General features: G+C 41.6%; 1 protein-coding gene across 2 annotated transcripts in view; it reads right to left on the reverse strand.

The window, feature by feature from the left end:
* Positions 1-18,133, reverse strand: part of tmem132e (transmembrane protein 132E) — a 476,675-nt gene that overhangs the window by 25,963 nt on the left and 432,579 nt on the right. For both annotated transcript variants that reach the window (XM_023962717.2, XM_023962716.2), the window contains exons 6-7: positions 15,223-15,428; positions 5,020-5,299 (exon numbers count right to left, since the gene is read on the reverse strand). In XM_023962717.2, the coding sequence (XP_023818485.1) occupies positions 5,020-5,299; positions 15,223-15,428 (486 nt within the window). The remainder of the gene's footprint in view (positions 1-5,019; positions 5,300-15,222; positions 15,429-18,133) is intronic.

Below are 18,133 nucleotides of genomic sequence, written 5' to 3' on the forward strand. Positions count from 1 at the left end.
TATCAAACTACCTTCACCACACTTGTGGTTATCACCTGAAATGATCGGATGTTGAGTTTGGGACCAATTTGACTCAAATTCTTTTATTTATTTCTTAATTACTCCATAAACAGAAAACCATCAAATCTTTTCTTCACAAACACATCATTCTGCTATTTGCTGGTCAACCTTGTTCATTTTAAATCAAGTCAAATCAAGTTCACCGATGATACCACAATGTTTGGACTGAGTCTGCTTGCAGGGAGGAGATCCTGAAGCTGACAACTGGAGTCCCACTCTCAACACTCAGAAGACCAGGGAGACCATCACTGACTTCAGGAAGGCCTCCTCATGTCAACGAGTTCAACACGTGGAGAGGGTCTACACCTTCAGGTTTCTTGGCGTCTTCATCTCACCCGACATCTCTTGGACGACACGGCAATCACCAAAAAAGGCTCAGCAGCCGCTACACTACCTGAGGATCCTCAGGACGAACAATCTCAGCCTGCTGCTGGCGTTCTGCCGTTCATCCATCGGGGAGCCTGCTGACAAACTGCATTGCAGTTTGGTACAGCAGCTGCACCATCGCAGACAGGGAGACGGCTCAGAAGACCACTGGACGGCGTCTACATCCCCTGATGGACATTTATACCTCCTGCCGACATGGCAGAGCAAAAACCATCATCCAGGACTTTTTACATCTGATCTATTTCACCTGCTGTCCTCTGGGAGGCGCTACAGATAAATCAAAATTAAAACAGAAATAAAAATAGTAGATTACTGTAACTTTCTTTTATACCCAGGTGTCCCCATTACACTGTGTCCATGTTGACATATTTATGTGTATATTTGTTTAGTTTCCTTTATCTTCCAATATCCAATAATGGCTTTAATAGTTTATGTATAAAGATATTCTATTATATTCTAAAAAGCTTTTATTCTCTAACAGGGTTTTCCAGTTCAAACATCTCTGTTATGCAGGAATTGTCTAAATAATATTTTAGACTTGAAAACGAGCTTCTGTCCATCGATAATAAACACGAAAGAGTCTGTGGATGAGATTCATTTCATTGTCTTCTCCTCTGTCTGTCTGGGGATCACAGCATGTTTGTGGATATTAACTGAATAATCTTTTATTTGAGGACCAACGGTATATTTAGCCAAAGTCTGGCTTCTCGCCTCCAGAAGCATCTTTTGTTGGGTAATCCTTAGGATTACGCCTCCATCTCCCGCAGGTCTACTGGATTTTCAGAGTACCCATCTGACCCCCGCTGCTCCAAAAAATATGGAGATGTCATCATTTCCCCCTGCTGTGTGTCATTTAAACCTGAACCGCTCCGTGTGAGTGTTTTCCAACGGCATTTTTTAAATCTGTTCCTGATTCACAACGATTTAAATAAAGAAATGGTCAGAATCTGTCCTCCATCATGTGAAAAATGCAACAAGAACGTGCTAAAAACATCTTTTTTCACTAGAGCGAGTCTTTAAACATTTGTTTAGAATTGTTTTATGTGTTTTTAAGCAGGAGCCATAGTAACTTCGGGCTGGCTATTTCTCCGCCGGTACGGTGATCAGTGTCCCATTTGTACCGTGGAAGATAAACACATTTCTTCACGCTGGTCTGCTCTGAAGCACAGAAGTTTACATGTAAATGTAAGCGTTGAGTTTTTACATGTTTATAAAAACGCTGTTATGTATTTTTCTGATCACAGGCAGCTACACGCTAACGTAGATGACCAGAGGCCATTGAGCATTCGCACGCGGTCAGTAAGGAGCCAGTACTCAGCCCTTGGAAATGACTAGAGCAGGGGTGGGCAACTCCAAGTCTCGTGGGCCTGCTTGTTTACATACATACCCTGCTCTGGCATAATTGGCTGGACACACCTGAACCAGGTAATCAGTCATGAGAAGGGTTTGAATACCGGGAAATCATGCAGCCACACCGGCGTTCGAAGCCTAGAGTTGCCCATCCCTAGACTCAAGAGCGGTGTAAGGACACCGTAAGACCAGATCAGCCATACGTCATAAGTGCGTGTAACTTCCATTAGCCTAACAAATACTTTGTGATACACTTACCACATGAACGATAATGGTAGATTCCATTTTCTTGACGTCCCTTGAGGTGGGCGCGTGACACTGAAAGACACACCTGAACTGCCCCTAAGATGCTCCTCTACCACCCTCCATGGACCCGGACGACCCAAAAACCTGCAGTATTCGTACGGGTCAACCCCCCCGCACCAATAAGGCTTGAACTGCAGCTTATAAAGGTTAGTGGGAGGATGCTAGGATTAGCATTATGGTAAATGGTAAATGGAGTTTTTGGGCGTGTCTGTTTGTCGTCGTCAGGTGTTTCTTGTATGTTATGACACTTTGACACATGGGCGGACAAGGCGGGAATCAAACCTGCAATCTTCCAATCAGTGGTTGACCACAGTACCATTGCACCACAGCCACCCACCAGCGTGAGCATTAGCTCAGAGTGCTGCTTTCTCTGCAGCCTCTTAGGGCTGCAGGCATGCATCCCATCCAATCCTGAAGAGTTGTTAAATTCCTCAACATAAAAGGAAGAAATGTCCTTTTGTCAGAAATATCAGACTTGACATTTTGCACTTGTGTGAGCGCTGTGCCTTTGGAGAGAGGCCTTCTCCTTTTCTTCCTCTCAGCTGAGTACAAACAAGTGCCAGAATTCAAAAAGCTAACTTCTGTCAAATGACAGCAGAGGAGAAAATAAATCCTCCCACAAGGAGTCGGAACACCAACTGTGAGAATTTTTAGAAGGTTTATGAGCAACACACTCAACCAAAATCCCAAACAGCCCAGAGAAAAATTAACAAAACACCATTAAGCAGTAATATGTCATCATCCAAACGCTGCCGCTTCAGTGGCATCAACCAGAAAATGGATCCTGACTACAACCAAAAAGGGAAGTTCAGCTGAAAAACCGGAGCTGCAATGTCATTCTGGAGAAATGATCCTTATTTCCACAACGCTTCTCCAACATGCAGACTTTCTTACTTCACCACCTGCTGCTGTTTCCTCATAGAAAAAAAGATTTCCATCATAAAAGCATCAGCACAAAGGACATTTCTAAATATCTCAAAGTCTGCACCATTTTAAGCTTCGACCGCAGATTCTGATAAACAAACATATGTGCGGCCTAACGACATTTCGGAGGGATGCATTTATTACAACTGTCCCCACAAGTTGTATCTGTTAGTAAAACGCCGTGTTATTATTCATAGCCTTCAGCATGATCTAAATGATCCATTGCTCATTTAAAATGATGGATCGCTGACGTACATCTTTCCTCCCTCTTTCGCCGCTGTCAGATACATCCATCAGGCAACAATTCTTTCTCCTGACAGGCGAAAACTGTGATCTTTCATGGTGATCAAAACTCTCACCAACCGTTACCTCTCTTTGTCCCCATAAATGACCAGCGCTACATCAGTAAATCACAGTTAAAGAGCAATAACTTCTGCCGCTACCTTTGGAAGGACCTCTGAACTCGTCTGTTCCGATGCATTTACATGCACCTGGCGTCTCGGAGCTCTCCAGACGAGAGCAAAGAACCGTACGCCGACAAAAAAACGGGGTATTATGAAAAAAAAAGTGAAGAAATAAAAGCGTGAACAGTATTCAAACACCGCACAACTGGGAAAAGACTCGACTTTAGTGGCTGAGATCGGGAAACACAAAGAACGGAGACAAAGGAAACAAGTGGTTGCAAGAAAAGAAGAGAAAACAAGGATGAATACTATAAATACCCCCCAACAATGTGCTGCAAACATCCATCACAGCTTATCGACCGTCTTCTGGGTTCCATTTGATCTCCCATGGCTGAGGCCTTTTGTGCATCAAGTCTTCCTCAGAACCGAGGGATTATCTCACCATCCAGATGTTCTCACTTTGGATCATTTGACTAAGCTGTTGCCTCTTTTCTAACCACGTTACCTGCTTGTTGGTGTTGCTCTTTTTTTTATTCAATCCATGGTAATCAGATCAAATGGGTCTTCAGATCGTTCTAACAGGATTTTTTTTATTAGTTTAAAGAGTAGTTTCTACCAATTCAGAATTGTTTAAGGATTTCATTTTTTTTAAAAAACATTTAAATAACCATTTAAGTAAATCCCATCTGAAACACCAAATACTTTAAAATTCTTTATCCTATGAAGATGTAACTAAAAACAAATTGAAGATAAAAATAGTTCAAGGGTTGAATTTAGATTTACTTATTGAAAAGTTACAACAAAAAATATTTTAAATTAACCTTTTTGTAAAATTGGACTTTTATTGTCATTTAACATGATCTCAAAGTTGGATCTTGTTTCAAACTTTGAGATTGATGTCAAAATGAACCACACTTTATGCAAAAGTGGGCTGACAGTAGGTACGGTAATTTATTCATACTTTAAACTTAATTGTAGCAAACTAATTCCTTTCTTTTAGTCTGATATCAACGTGTTTTGGAATTCAAGTTGCGTTTTCTTGCATAGTTTGGCCGGAGGTGCGACTTATACTCGATTGTGACATAAATGATTTAAAAAACAAAAATTGGCTCATGTGTTTGTTATTTTCCCACCAACAACCACTAGAGGTCACTGTAGGTGTGAATCCATATTGGCTACCGTTAGCATGTTCTTCATGCGACGTCTATCTGAGTGATTGTTTATATGTTGCGTTAAATTTCTCCCAAAAAGTGTGTCTTGTACTGCAGTGCGACTTATAGTTGATTTTTTTGGCGTCTGACTTATTCTTTGGAGTGACTTAGTCTGAAAAATATGGTTGTTGCTCTAATTTGTCTCCGTTCTTTCGCTTCCCGTCAGCCTTGGGGTGACGACACATCCGGCAAATGCGATCCATGTTTTTGAGACAGTTGTTGAAACGCTCGGCATGGCAATCGTACTGATTGATTATCTTAACCTTTTATTCGGTACGGGCTTGTTGAAATGCATCTTCAGCAGCCACACGCATCGTTCATCATTCGGAAGGACCTTCATGTGCCAGCATTGATTCATGCCGAATGTCAACACGTACCTTCAGCACGCTGACTCCCAGCTCCAGGCCCACCAGGATCGTCCGGTCCACCAACTCCGCTATTCTGGGGCTGGCCACCTTCAAGAAGTCCTGGACCAGGTCTGTGACGTCTACCTGCCAGTCTGGTCCCAGCATGGTGATGACTTGGTCCGTGCCCTCTGTGGACGTGGTGTGGAACTGGGTGAGCACCTTCACCAGGGAGCGCTGGTATTGGAGGGTGCAGCCTCGGTTCAGCCTCCTATCATCCTCTTCATCGTCCCCATCACTGTCACGGGTGCTCCTTAGGGGGAAGGAGAAAGAAATGAAGGATTAAAAACAGAAAGGGTTGATCTCCTGCATCTATTGTGGTTTTAAACCTAAAATATTATAAAGTTTCTAAAGTTATTCAGAAACTGGTCCAGAGAGTTGACGGTAGTACTGACCACATGTTTTGGAACCAAATTCAGTGGCATTTCATGTTGTATTCTTACAATACCAATGAGTCAAAGCAAAAAGGTTTTCGTTCTTAAAGACCCACTCTGATGAAAATAGTGTTTTTAACAAGTTCTTGTGATATTTTTCTGATGATTGAGGACATAAATGAATAAAAAATTAGATTAAAATAGCATTTCTAAGTATGTCTTTAGGCAAATCAATGTCAACCAGGAGCAGATGAATAAATACTTTTCAATAAAGATCGTATTTGTGACGTAGAAAATTGCTCTGCAACAAGGAGGGGAAGGGGGGGGGGGGTTGCTCCACATCAATGGTCCCATCCACAACCAGAGAACCTAAAGTTGTTTTATCGCTGTGATAAAATGACAATAAAGATTCCTGATTCCTGATAAAAGACCCCTGGGAATGTTTTGAAAATCGATTGAAAGAGGATCGGTGGGGGACTTTCAAAGCACTTTGCTTCCTAAACATAAAGCCTTCCAGTTTTTTTGCACATAGTTTAGGATTTCTCATCTTAAATTCAAAGAAAGAGGCAGAGCAAATCCATCTTCCACTGTTTTAGGGAACTGTCCCGACAGTTAAATGCCTTTTTCCACAGCCTTACACACAGGTTTTACTCTGGGTTTAATTGAAATTCATCCTAACATGTTGCCTCTCCTCACCTCATCAATCCCTTCACTACATCCACACTCTGCTATTCACTAAGCTGTAGGGGTGGGTGGGTCAATCTGAGTATTAATAGTATCGATACCAAGCTGAAGTATTCACTAGCGTGAAGAGATCATTACTTTTATACTTTTGATGCAGTTTTTCTTGAATACATACAGTAAAGAGCTTGAATTTACTTACGTAAGTCATCACTATTTCATAAAAAGTGTTATTTCATTGAAGGGATTATTATTTATTATTATTTCCTGACTTATTTTTCTGCGAAGATCCTTGAAAAGGTTGCCAATACTTGATTCTGCGAGGCTTTGTGGGAAACCAACCCGTTTTATCCCTTACGGGGTCACGGGGGTCACAGAGCCTAACATGGCACTGTTGGGCGACGGCAGGACACACCCTGGACAGGTCACCAGTCTGTCGCTGGTCCACAATCACACTCAGGGTCATAGATTCACCGAAGAAGCATGTTGTCGGACTGTGGGGGGAAAACCCACACCATCATCCCAGCTGTGACTTGAACCAGGGCCTTCTTGCTGTGAGGCAACCAGTGCGCCGAGCAGCCCTGGAAAACCCCAAGTTCTTTTTAGACACACCCTGCGTTTGTGAACTGACCCTGGCCCCACATCAGAGAAGAAAAAATGGAAAGATATTTTTTCTTTATTGCAAGTTATCAACTGACCAATCAGATATCTCAGTAAAAGCATGTGGGTCTGACGTTGAACGTCGGAGGCGTTTGATTGACAGATTTTGGGTAGCCAATGGCAGCAGACTTCATCCATGCTGTCTGTGAAGGCCTTTTCCTTCAGATTTTGCAATTGTTTCTCTTGAGAACAGGAAGGAAAAACTATAAAAACAAGAATAAATGCCAAATTCCCATTCACAGATTCAAATGTTGAATGGTTCTCTCTCAACGCCTTGTGCCGCGTTATTGAGTGTATAAAGGAAAAGCTGAATGCAGTTTGTGTTTCCATTAGGCGAATGCACAACAATCCGCCAGCGATCAAATGCGGAGAACAAATTTCACACACCTAAGTTTGTGACAACTTTTTTTTAAACTAGTGAATTTGTTATTTTGTTACTTCCTTTATTTTAAAAATATATGTTTGTAGCGCAATTTTTTAATTTTTGTTACATTAAATTTTAAAATCTATTTCCTTTGAGATCTTCAATAATCTAGATTTGTTTCTTTTTTATCTACTATGTCTCTAACATTACAAAGAAACTTTTGATCATTTCTTATCATTTGTGCTAAAATTAGCTTTTTAAAAACGTTTTTTTGTTTTAGTTCTTCGTTATTCCAAAGGACAACTCTTCAGGCTGCTCAGACCTTAACTGAGCATTAAAGTACATCCATTCCTCATTACTTTAGAGGTTATTTATACAGCAGTAAGAGGAGGTTGTTAGATCAATACCTCACACAGTGAAATAATGAATTCATCACTTCAGCATTTGAGATTCAATCAATTTGAACAGTTATTTTAAAGATGCTTCATTTTAATATATTGATAAATAAATGTTGTGGTTAGGTGGGTGGAGTTTTAGTGAGATATCAATATTAGTTGACTTGATTGAAGGGGATGTTAGTGTTCTCATTCTCAGGCCCTGGTCCAACCCAGGGCTGAAGCAGACCCGAGCAGCTTGAAAACAATGTCACTTCAAATAAAAACCATTTTCATCAGTCAGAACACTGTCTGCAGCACAAACATCCCCGAAGCTCCCAGAAGCCGCGTTCAGCGCCATCGATCCGCTCCAGATTGATTTTTTTTTTGAGAGAGCCGATAGAAAGCATACAGAGGGGCAAAGAAAGTATTTGGGAGTCTCTGATTCTGCAAGTTTTTTATCCCCCCAAAAAGCGAGTTTGGGCTGCGACGTTCATGATAGAAAGACTTCAACTATGAGTGGCAGAATTCGATACAAGAATCCAGCACATCCCATTGTATAATTTTCAAAGAATTCATTTGTTAAGCAGAAAATGAGCAACTATCTCCTACAAACAATCGAGAATTCTGTTCCTGCTTCTTGTCTAAATGTTCTCTGTTTGAACTGGTTGTCTGGATAAAAGACACCTCATCCTTGTCCTCATCCTTAAACAGTCAGACTGCAGCCTCTCCACCAGGACCAAGACCAAAGAGCTGTCAAAGGACACCAGGGACAAGCCTGTAGACCTGAACCAGACTGGGATGAACCAATCTACAATAAGCAAGCAGCTTGGATGAAAGAGATCAACTGTGGGAGCAATTATTGGAAAATGGAAGAAGATCTCTGCCCATCTCCCTCCAGCTGGAGCTCCATACAAGACTTCACCAATCCTGAGAACAGCGAGGAAACAGCCCAGGACTACCAAGAGCAGAGGAACTGGTCAAAGACCTGAAGAGAGCTGGGACCACAGTAATAAAGGTCACTGTGAAAAGACACAGCATTGCCAAATCCTGCAGTACTCAAAGATCTTGCTGCTTAAGCCAGGACATATCCAGGACTTTCTAAAGCTCTGGATGTTTCAGAATAAGACAGAGACCAACATGGAACCTTTTGGTATCTACGCTACTCACTTTGGAGGAGAAGAATGGTGAAGAACTCCAAACCCACTGTGAAGCACAGGGGTGGAAACATTATGGTATGGGGCAGAGCTTCTCCAGAAGAGACAGAACCACTGATCGGTATGAAGGAAAGGTTGAATGGGTCCATGTATGGAGAGATTTTGGACAAAAATCTCCTTCCATCAGTGGGAACATTGAAGATGAAACATGGCTGAATCATCCAGCAGAACAACGATCCCAAACACATCACCATGGCAACAAGGAGTGGCAACATAAAAAGCCTTTTAGGTTCCAGCCAGTCTCTGGACCTCAGTCTAACAGAGAATCTGTGGATGGAGTTGAAACATCACAGCTCTGGAGAAGATCTACAAGGAGGAATGGACCAAAATAGCTTCTACCGTGTGTGGGAACCGTCCATAGACCTACAGGAAACCTTTGACCTCTGTCGTTCAAAACAAGGTGACATTACAAAATATTGACCAAATCGCATTTTCTTCACCATTATGCAAATAAAAAAAAAATCAGTGTGACTTGCTAGATTTTTTATTACATCCACATGGAAAAATTGGTTTTGCCAAAGTACAAAACTAACCCTTTCTTTCATTTTTAAAAACTGATCTAATCAATTCTTTTGATGAGAAAAGACTGCGTTGCCTCAGCATCAATGTAAAAACACCAACAGGGCTTTTGAACCGGTTAGGAACCTTACTCATGACAAATGTCCATTCATTTCCGAAGCAAAACTTCTGTGGTCAAGATGAAAATGTGCCATTAACTATTGTGCTAAATGTTAAGGTAGTACATGCTGTCTTTTCTCCAAAAACTTCCACTATCGCACAAACTCAAGGAAAAAAACATTCTAATCCTGGGTATCTGTCTAAGGTGTTAGCTGCTTTATTGGGTATTTTAAGTCTAAAAAGTCTACAAACTACAATCAGGACTATGCACAGAAAACTACAAACGAACGAGGACCGAAAGGTCGTGGAGGTCTTTTCAGGCTTTCCCTAAACCAAAACAGAATAAGACTAATCAAAAGACGCTTCCCTCAGGTTTTAGGTAAAAACTGATCCCAGAAAAACTCAGATTTCCTCTCTGATCTGAGCTCCCTGTGAGGCTGCAGCTGTGTAACGTGGAGCGGCTGCTATGCTAAAATAAGGTACATCCGTTAGCTTTTCAGGTAACACCAAATCTGCAAACTCAGTGACTCACAAAGACCCAGTAAGAAAATAGACTCAGCGCGTCCTGAAAGGGAACTTGGCTCCAGTCACTTCAAGTTTGCCAACTGGACCTGAAAATACGGCAGATATTTTTACTCGCCAGAAGAAAATTGTCCGTTCTTGTTAGAGTCTCTGATAGAAGCGTACCAACTGAAGCTCCGCTGCGCATTGGCTGCTTGCCTGATTAGCCCGTCTTTGCTCTTTTTAGAGGATAATGTGGGCAGTGAACAATGGAAATCTTCTGCAGAGAAGGGTTTCATTAAAACTTATAGGGGTGGAGAAAAGAAGACGGTAAAGTTTCAGAGGAATCATCAATCGTTTCTTCTAAAATCAGATCAAAGTGATCGATTAGGTCTCACTGGAATGTTTGCAAGTGGACTAAAGAAGCATCATCTCAAATGTCAGATCTTGCTTTTTGTTTTTGAGTCACATTTCAGAGCCTCATCTCAAACGTCACAGCGGTGACCGTAGAGGAGGTCAGGACAGAAGCAGCCTGCTGCCTCCCATCGCTGCTATTGTTGGTGCTGGCGTCTGTCAAAAGGGATTTCTAGAAAATCCTCGGCCTGTGACGTCTCTGCCCATCTGACGTCTGCGTGGAGCAAAGTTTGACCTTCCTGAAGACAGACTTTTGGCAGACGTTCGGTTCAACTGACACACACAAAAAAAGACAAATTATTAAAGTTTAATGAAAAACAGAGCCAAAACTCACATACCTTCAAGGTTTAAAGCACATTTTGACATATCTAATCTTTGTCATGTATACCCTACTGAGTACGACCTTTCCGTGTCTGAGTTTATCGGAATGTTTTGTATGATCGTCTCATTTGGAATGGTCCAAAAAAACAACAACTGTGGGACAGATTCTTCTACATACCCTAGCATATGTTTGACGCTTTTAAGATCATTTTGGCTGGAAAAAGAAAAGTTTTTAGTCTTTAATTTCTTTTCCCTAAGGAGATTTAAATTTTGGGGGAGTAACATGCTTCATGGCTGCACTTTTGGATTAGTTAAAAATATGCTTATTTCTTCTTTACACAATCGGCCTCTGATGGTTTATTGAAAAAAAAAATACTCTTGCAACCTTCATCATTTTCAGTTTTATACTTTTTAAGTTCAAATGATCGTCGAAAAACTATAAAAGCTGTCTGTAAATAAAATTATCTTAATATATAATATATATATATAATATAATATAATATAATATTATTATCTTTAGAGTTATTCTAATTAAGCCATCTCTTTGCTTTCTCGTGTTAGAACTCGAGGATGCCTCATTGGAGAAGCGTGATGTTTTCGCCAAACTTCCTCAAAGCCTTTTTCTTATAAAAGCAAAATACCAAAATACACGCACTGGGAAGCAAAAGAGATTCAGGTGTTCGCCTGTGAAACGAGCATGAAACCATTTTAGCTGCTTCAAGTCGGGAGACAGCTCCAGCAGTCAGCATCACCAGCCTCTTGGCTGCCGGCACATCTGAGATGTCTGCTCCTGACAAACCCGCGTTCTTCTGTGCGCCAAACTCCTGGGTCCGCAAAAAACCGTCAAGCTCAGCTTTTATGTCCGTGTGGATGGGAAGTCCAGGAGGCGCCAGGAATCCTGGAGACAGGCTCGCACTGAAGTTACAGAGAAATCCAAGTACATTCAAAGTACAGACTTGACGGAGCTGGGAGCTCCACAACGAGCTGATGTCTGAGAAACGACACCTAATGTCACTTTTATGATTTTATATTCAAGGTGGAAAAGTTTGGACTGGGAAATTTACAACTGAGGATAGTTTAAATGTAAAATGTTGACATGAGGAACTCAGGGCCCCAAAATTCTCTGTTTTTGTAGCGCATACTAATGCAGTTTTTCTAATCTGAAGTTATGAAGAAGCGTAGAGACATATATGGGACAAACTGAAGCCACAACTCAACTACACCTGCTGAATTTAGACCATCATCAGCAAAACCACACGCCTGCTACAAACTATTATCTTCTGGTGTTGTAAGATAAATCCGACAATTTTTTAATTGCTTACATTGGGTAACAGGAAAAAATGTAGCCAAAAAAATAAATAAAATAAAAAGAAGATAATTAAATATCAAAATAGAGGATAAATAAAAAAAATGTCTCCCTCTGGGGTCAAATACTGAGTTTAACAAAAGGGTTACCACTTCCAACCTTTCCTTTTTGGTTATCAAAGCAAGCAAAAATTATTACAAACTCGCTTAACTACTGTCACCGTAAATCTTTGAATAAATTGTTCCAGCACGGCGGCAGTTTTATCATGATATAGGCTCCCATGCTGTAAAATTATTTTTTTCTTTATTTTTAGAAAGTTACCAAGACATTGTAAAATATTTCATGTGACCTCAAATAAAAGGCTAAAGAAACAACAGCAAACCTTCTGTTTTTCAACATACCAAAACAGCTGATATGAACAGAGAAAAATCCATTTCACACTGATAATTTACTAACTTTTCTGCACCCTCTGCATTTACAAGCTTCATGTTCTCATGTTAAATGTGCCAGGCGTGCATATTTCTGCCTGAATGCATGGTTATTCATGCACGAGTACATCTCCTATTAAACGAGTGTGAGCTGTTTTCTCAAAACTGAACATATGCAACTGAACCGATCAATCACAAAATGCAAACAGAGGCAAGAATTAATCTGCTTCCCATGAAATCAGGAGCCAAAGCTGCAGCTTCAGTGCCTGACAGAACCCGCACCTCTGGACTGTTTGGTGGAGATGCCGTTCAAAACAAAGCAGTGCTAAAGTGTGACTGCAGCCGCCTGTGGGACAGCCTTTCTCATCAGCATCAGCAGCTTCAGCGGTTTGTTGGTGAAGCAGCGCCGTCGTGACGTGGAGACCAACATTGGCTGTAAATCCAAATGACAGAGAGGAAAGCTCCACCTGCACTGAAATACATTCCTCATGGCTTGCTGTGTGGAAATCACAGCAACGCAAGCGGCTCACGAGAATCTCTGATTACCGTTTCTATTATGGGTCTTCCATAGAAACTAAGCTGCTTCTACGTTTGATAAAAGAAAAAAAGAAAAATTGTATGATTGAAAAATTACTGCTTAACAGAACATGAAGACACATAAAACATAACAGGAGAAACAAAGAAATTTCACTGACATCCAAAACAAACAGAGAAAAAGACAAAAACGGTTGGATCCCTTTGATCTGAAATGCAGGAAACTAAATAAACTTAAAGTTGTGAGTGTCCCCACCCTCGCCACACTCCCATTACCCTCGCCACACTCCCCTGGCTGAGTGGATGCCCCTTACTCTCCCCTCTTCTGCCCCTGCCATTTTGGTCAGAGCTGCATATGACAAACTCAAGAAAAAAAAACACTTTTTCCAACTCTTCTGTTGGTTTTATCTCCATAGCAACCAATAAATATTTTGGTTGCCTGAGGGTGACAAAGAGGTCTACGTAATTTTTAGAAGAATCTGCAAAGGTACATTTTGGAATTTCCTTGGCAACGTTTTTTTTTTTTTTTTTGCTAACCATGCTCCAATTCCTAATACCTTCATTTTTGTTTGTCATATTAGCTTCTTCTGCTTAATTCCTGTATTTAAATTTCGCAACATTCTAGTAAAAAATGCAGGAACAATGGGGAAACGCCACTTTTAGGAGCTCACCACGCTCACAGCCACCCCCTTGTACGTTAATGCCCCTCTTTTGGGCGTTTGTGAACGCTCCACCCTCAACAGGGATGCTTTAATAAGGACGGGCTTCTTGACATTACAACTTTTTCTTGATTGGACTCCTGTCTTTGCTTCCCTCTGGTGCAAGTCCACTCAGTTTTTTCCAGATTTCTTGTTTGAAAACCTGTAGGAGCTTCAATGATAGGGAAACAATGGAAAAGACCAACCAAGGTTTTTGAATAAATAAATTAAACAAATCTGTGAGTTCCAGTCAAACACAAAGAGTGGGCTGGTTGGAAAACTTCCAGAATTAGCTCCTTTTTACTAAAGTCTGACAACCTTATTACGTGAACGCAAACAAACACTCATCCTGGAAAGCTTTGCTCTCTGAACTCGCAGTCAAACAAAGACTTTTTGTAGGAATTAGTTTCAGATGGGGATGATGAACACACGACAAGCCTGTAGCTCAATTTGCACTCGAGTGCTTCGTTTCACGGAGAACATTTCCGCTCGTACCTGAGGCAGAGCGTCTAATTGGACCAAAACAGGCAACTACCCGTAAAATCCTGGATAACAGAGAGGAGGCTGGAGGACTAATGTGGAAGACTGCAGAGCTCCATGCACTTCAGCTAATGAGTCTTGTGGTGATCATGTACCAAAATAAGAGATCTAAAATACATCCTGGATGATTTCTGGCTCTGCTCCCTTCGCCTGAGGGTTTGGATGAAAAAAAGGAAGCACAGAGGTTTCAGACGCCTCCAGTGAAGCAAACGTTCACGTGTAAGGAACCGTTGTCTCTGTGACCTTCACAGTAAAAATATTATATCATTCTCTAAGGAAGCTGTGGAGTATGACACTAAAGCTTCACCCTCGCACAATCAAAGGTTTATTTTATAGTTTCAGGAGGTTCTGGAATAACGAAAGGATGGTAACAGCTGAGAACCCCCAGTGTGGATCTTAATCAAAAAACGTTTTCTTTCACAAACAATCTCTAAGAGAGCTAGTTACTGAGAAGATCACGGAGGTGTAGGTGATGCAGATCCTTCAGTGCTTTTAAAGTTACACCTACGACATCACGAGGCTTTCAGAGCCATAAATGAAGAGAGTGAAAATTTTAAATAATGATCCTAAACACGAGATAAATCTCACAATGAAGGAAGTTGAGGTGTACCAACACATTCATGGGTCCAAAAGTGTCCAAAATCTTTGCCAGGAAGGACACATTTGGCAAAGTGAATGACTGAGGGACTTTTTTTCAACCCTTGTGCTATCTTAGATGACCCAACTCCCAATGTTAAAGTGCCTAGGACAGCACAAGGGTTACCTATGATCAATAAATGCAATTTTGAACTTTTTTCTTTTAAAAATAAAGCATTAGACTTATTTTAATTTCTGGACTAATAAAGTAGTCCAGTTCAAAAATCCTAAAGCTAAACGCTTTCGTTAAGAAATCTGATTACTTTACTAAAACAACCTCAGACGTTTTTCTCAGGGACTCCTTTAAGCATTCAGGCTTAAAGAAAAATGCATTAAATATATCATTAACTTTAGCTTTTTTTCTTGATTTGTTTGATGTGAGTTTTTTTTTTTTGCATGTTATTTTCTGATTGTTAAAGTATTTATGCAGAGGTTTTGCCTTTCAGAACTACTTTCTCTCTGTTGCAGTGAAAATCCTGGACACGTGGTGGACACATGGAGCAGACGTACCTTCGGTCGGGCAGGATGGGAACCCTCCAGCCCTTGATGAAGCTCAGGTTGCTGTCGGAAAGTTCCACCTGCAGGGGGAGCTTGGGCACCCAGACGGTCAGTTCCAGCGGCGCGCTCAGGTGCTCGTAGCTGAAGATGACCCTGGCGTTCATGGAACCGCGCGTCTCCTTCCCGTTCACAAACACATAGTCGCAGTTCATGGAAACCTGGGGGAAGATCGGAGTGAGACGTCACAGACCATCATGGATGAAGTCACATTTGCTGGTGGCAGATGATCTTTTTGGCGGAAAAACACTAAGAAGTTAGCAAAGTAAATATGAGGTTGGCTTAAATATGACAGAAGTTTGGATTTCCTTTAATGATGAACAAGTGCAGCTGGAACTAGACAGTCATTCGGCACAAGAAAGATCCAAGAATTTGTCCTTATCTTTGCGTTCCTCCATGCAATCGACATACACCATTTTAAAAAATTGTTATCAGTCCTTGAAAACTTTTTTTGGAACAGCACAACCCTTTCTTTACACCAGTGATTCAGCTGAACACAGCTATCACAGTTAGACTTTAAATATGTAGTTGTAGAGTTAGATAAGTTAATTCTTCTCTAAGAGTTCTGGTACATCGCCTGTCCGTCCTGGGGGAGGATCCCTCCTTCATGTGGACACCCCTGAGGTTTCTTTGTTTTTTCCAGAATCCGGATATTAGGAGTTTTTCCTTACCGAGAAGGAGGGTCTAAGGGGGCAGGGATGCCAGTTTAGTTTAGTCTGTTTAGTTAAAGTTTAGTATTCTCCTTTTGAATTCTCTGCATTTATGATCCTTTTTGATTGTATGTTTACTTTACAATTACCGGTACGAAGCCCATTGAGATGACGGTTGTTGTGAATTTGGGCGATGGAAATAAAATTGAATCGACACACACAAGACGCTGTAAAGAATCTGCAGATCCTTATTCAACCAGGAAGTATCAGCTGCTTTGTCAGCCTTAAAAACAAAACATGGAACAAATCTGTGAGAATCGGCTGTTGTTTTGGGTCAGAATCCGAACCCACAGGCTCTCCATCCTTGGTGGCACAAATCCTAAAAACAAGTGCCGTAAACAAAACGCTCTCTGGCTGTGGGGGCTCGTCTCTAATCTCATTTGCATCCTTTATGCAGTCAAATTAGTGTTTCCAAGTAACTCTGTGTTTGTTAGGCATGTTGAGTGCTAATTAGGCATTCCAACCACATCCAGACACACCGGCTCTGCTGCACAATCCCATAATGATCAATGGAAAAGCGCACGTAATATGGCAAAAAAAGCTTTTAGGCCAACACGTCTTCCTGCTGACATTTCACATGAACTTTGCTCGTAAGACCTTTGTCTCATAAATAAACATATTCACCTTTCCCAGAGTAGTTTGCTAATATAATGTTATTTAATTTGTGACACAGAGAAAGAAGTCAATATATGGACTCTTCTAAAATTAACTTGAATCCATTCTTTAACTTTCCCATCAACTCGAAAATCTCCAGCTCCATCTGAATTATCATAAATACCTGTCCCCCAGCACACTAAATTATTAAGTGCAATGGATCTGGAGGGCTTTGCTTTTGGGCTCCCATTGAAGATTTATCTGGTGTTGGGAGGTGGCTGGCATTGTAATCAGAGGATCTAATCTCCTGCAAATGGAGGTCGGGCGGGCCGATCTTCTCAGGGCTGGGGATTCATCATAACCAGGAGGAGGTCTGGGTAATATAATTCCCCACATGCAGACAGGCCAGATGGGGGGGTGGGTCACACTGCAAACACTCTCCCTTTGGTTGAAGCAAATACAGTTCTGCAGGAATTGACTGCACAGGTTAGAAAATCCCGCTTTTGTGAGCATTTTCCTCTGTTTGCTGATGCGTTATCGTGTCTTTATGATCCGAGTTGGAAAGAGGGCAGTCAGCACAACAACCCCGGCCACCTCTGATTGATCACAGCAGGGACTGCAGCGTGTGGAGTTCATAACACGCACCTCGATGAACTCCTGTCGACTCTGAAGCCACACAAGCACACGGAAACCTGCTGCAGTTGCAGCGCCGCTTCATCTCCTGGAGCTACGGCCGCTGATAAACCTGGCTGACTAATTACAAGTCAAAAGCTGTTTGAGACTCGGGGTATCAGTGGTCCTGTGGGGGCTCTGCGAGGAGGGCTTTCGCACACTGAGGCACCACATGCCGGCGCTCTGTTGCTAATGCGCTGTGGCACCCACCGTGGTGCCAGCAGATTGCCTGGGAGGAGACAGATCGTCAGGACAAGCGCTGCCCCGGTTTGGTCTCGGCGCAGAAAGAACAGACTGCTGAGGTTGACAAAGGTGAACAAACCCAGGAGCCTTTCGTGCATGTCTTCCATAACATTAACTGAGTTGATTTTCTCAGTAAAAAGCTGCAGCTTCTGTCCTTTTTGTGCTAAACGCCTCCGGCTCCACTTTATTGCATTGTTGCCACAAAATTCCCTTTGTGAACGGCTGCTAAATCTATCGTTCATGCATCAAATGTTAATTGTGAACCTTGATTTCATGCATAAAGAACAGATAAGCTCTCATCACATCCGCTTAAGAACAAACCATCTATTTTTTTTTATCATCCAGCCCACTCACAACTTTCCAGACCTGCTTTGAACAACACCGCTACAGTGTTAAAAAAATCCCAACACCCAAGTACTAAAAGTGTTTCCTGTGCTCCCAAAGACCTCTACAGCCTATAGAAACGTAAATGAAGACACGGGAAAATGTATTCATGAAATTCAAAGAAAAATCAGCAGGCCTTTGATTCAAAACTGGAAAGAAAATCTCATTTCAGCCTTGATATTTTCCCGGCGTTTGGTCGAGTGCTGATGAGGGACGGTCCCTGTGGATTCTGCAGCTTCAGCGGCTGGTCTTGACGTGCAGCA

Source organism: Oryzias latipes, chromosome 14, assembly GCF_053564925.1.
Source record: "Oryzias latipes strain Hd-rR chromosome 14, Olatipes_Hd-rR_3.1".
NCBI lineage: Eukaryota > Metazoa > Chordata > Actinopteri > Beloniformes > Adrianichthyidae > Oryzias > Oryzias latipes.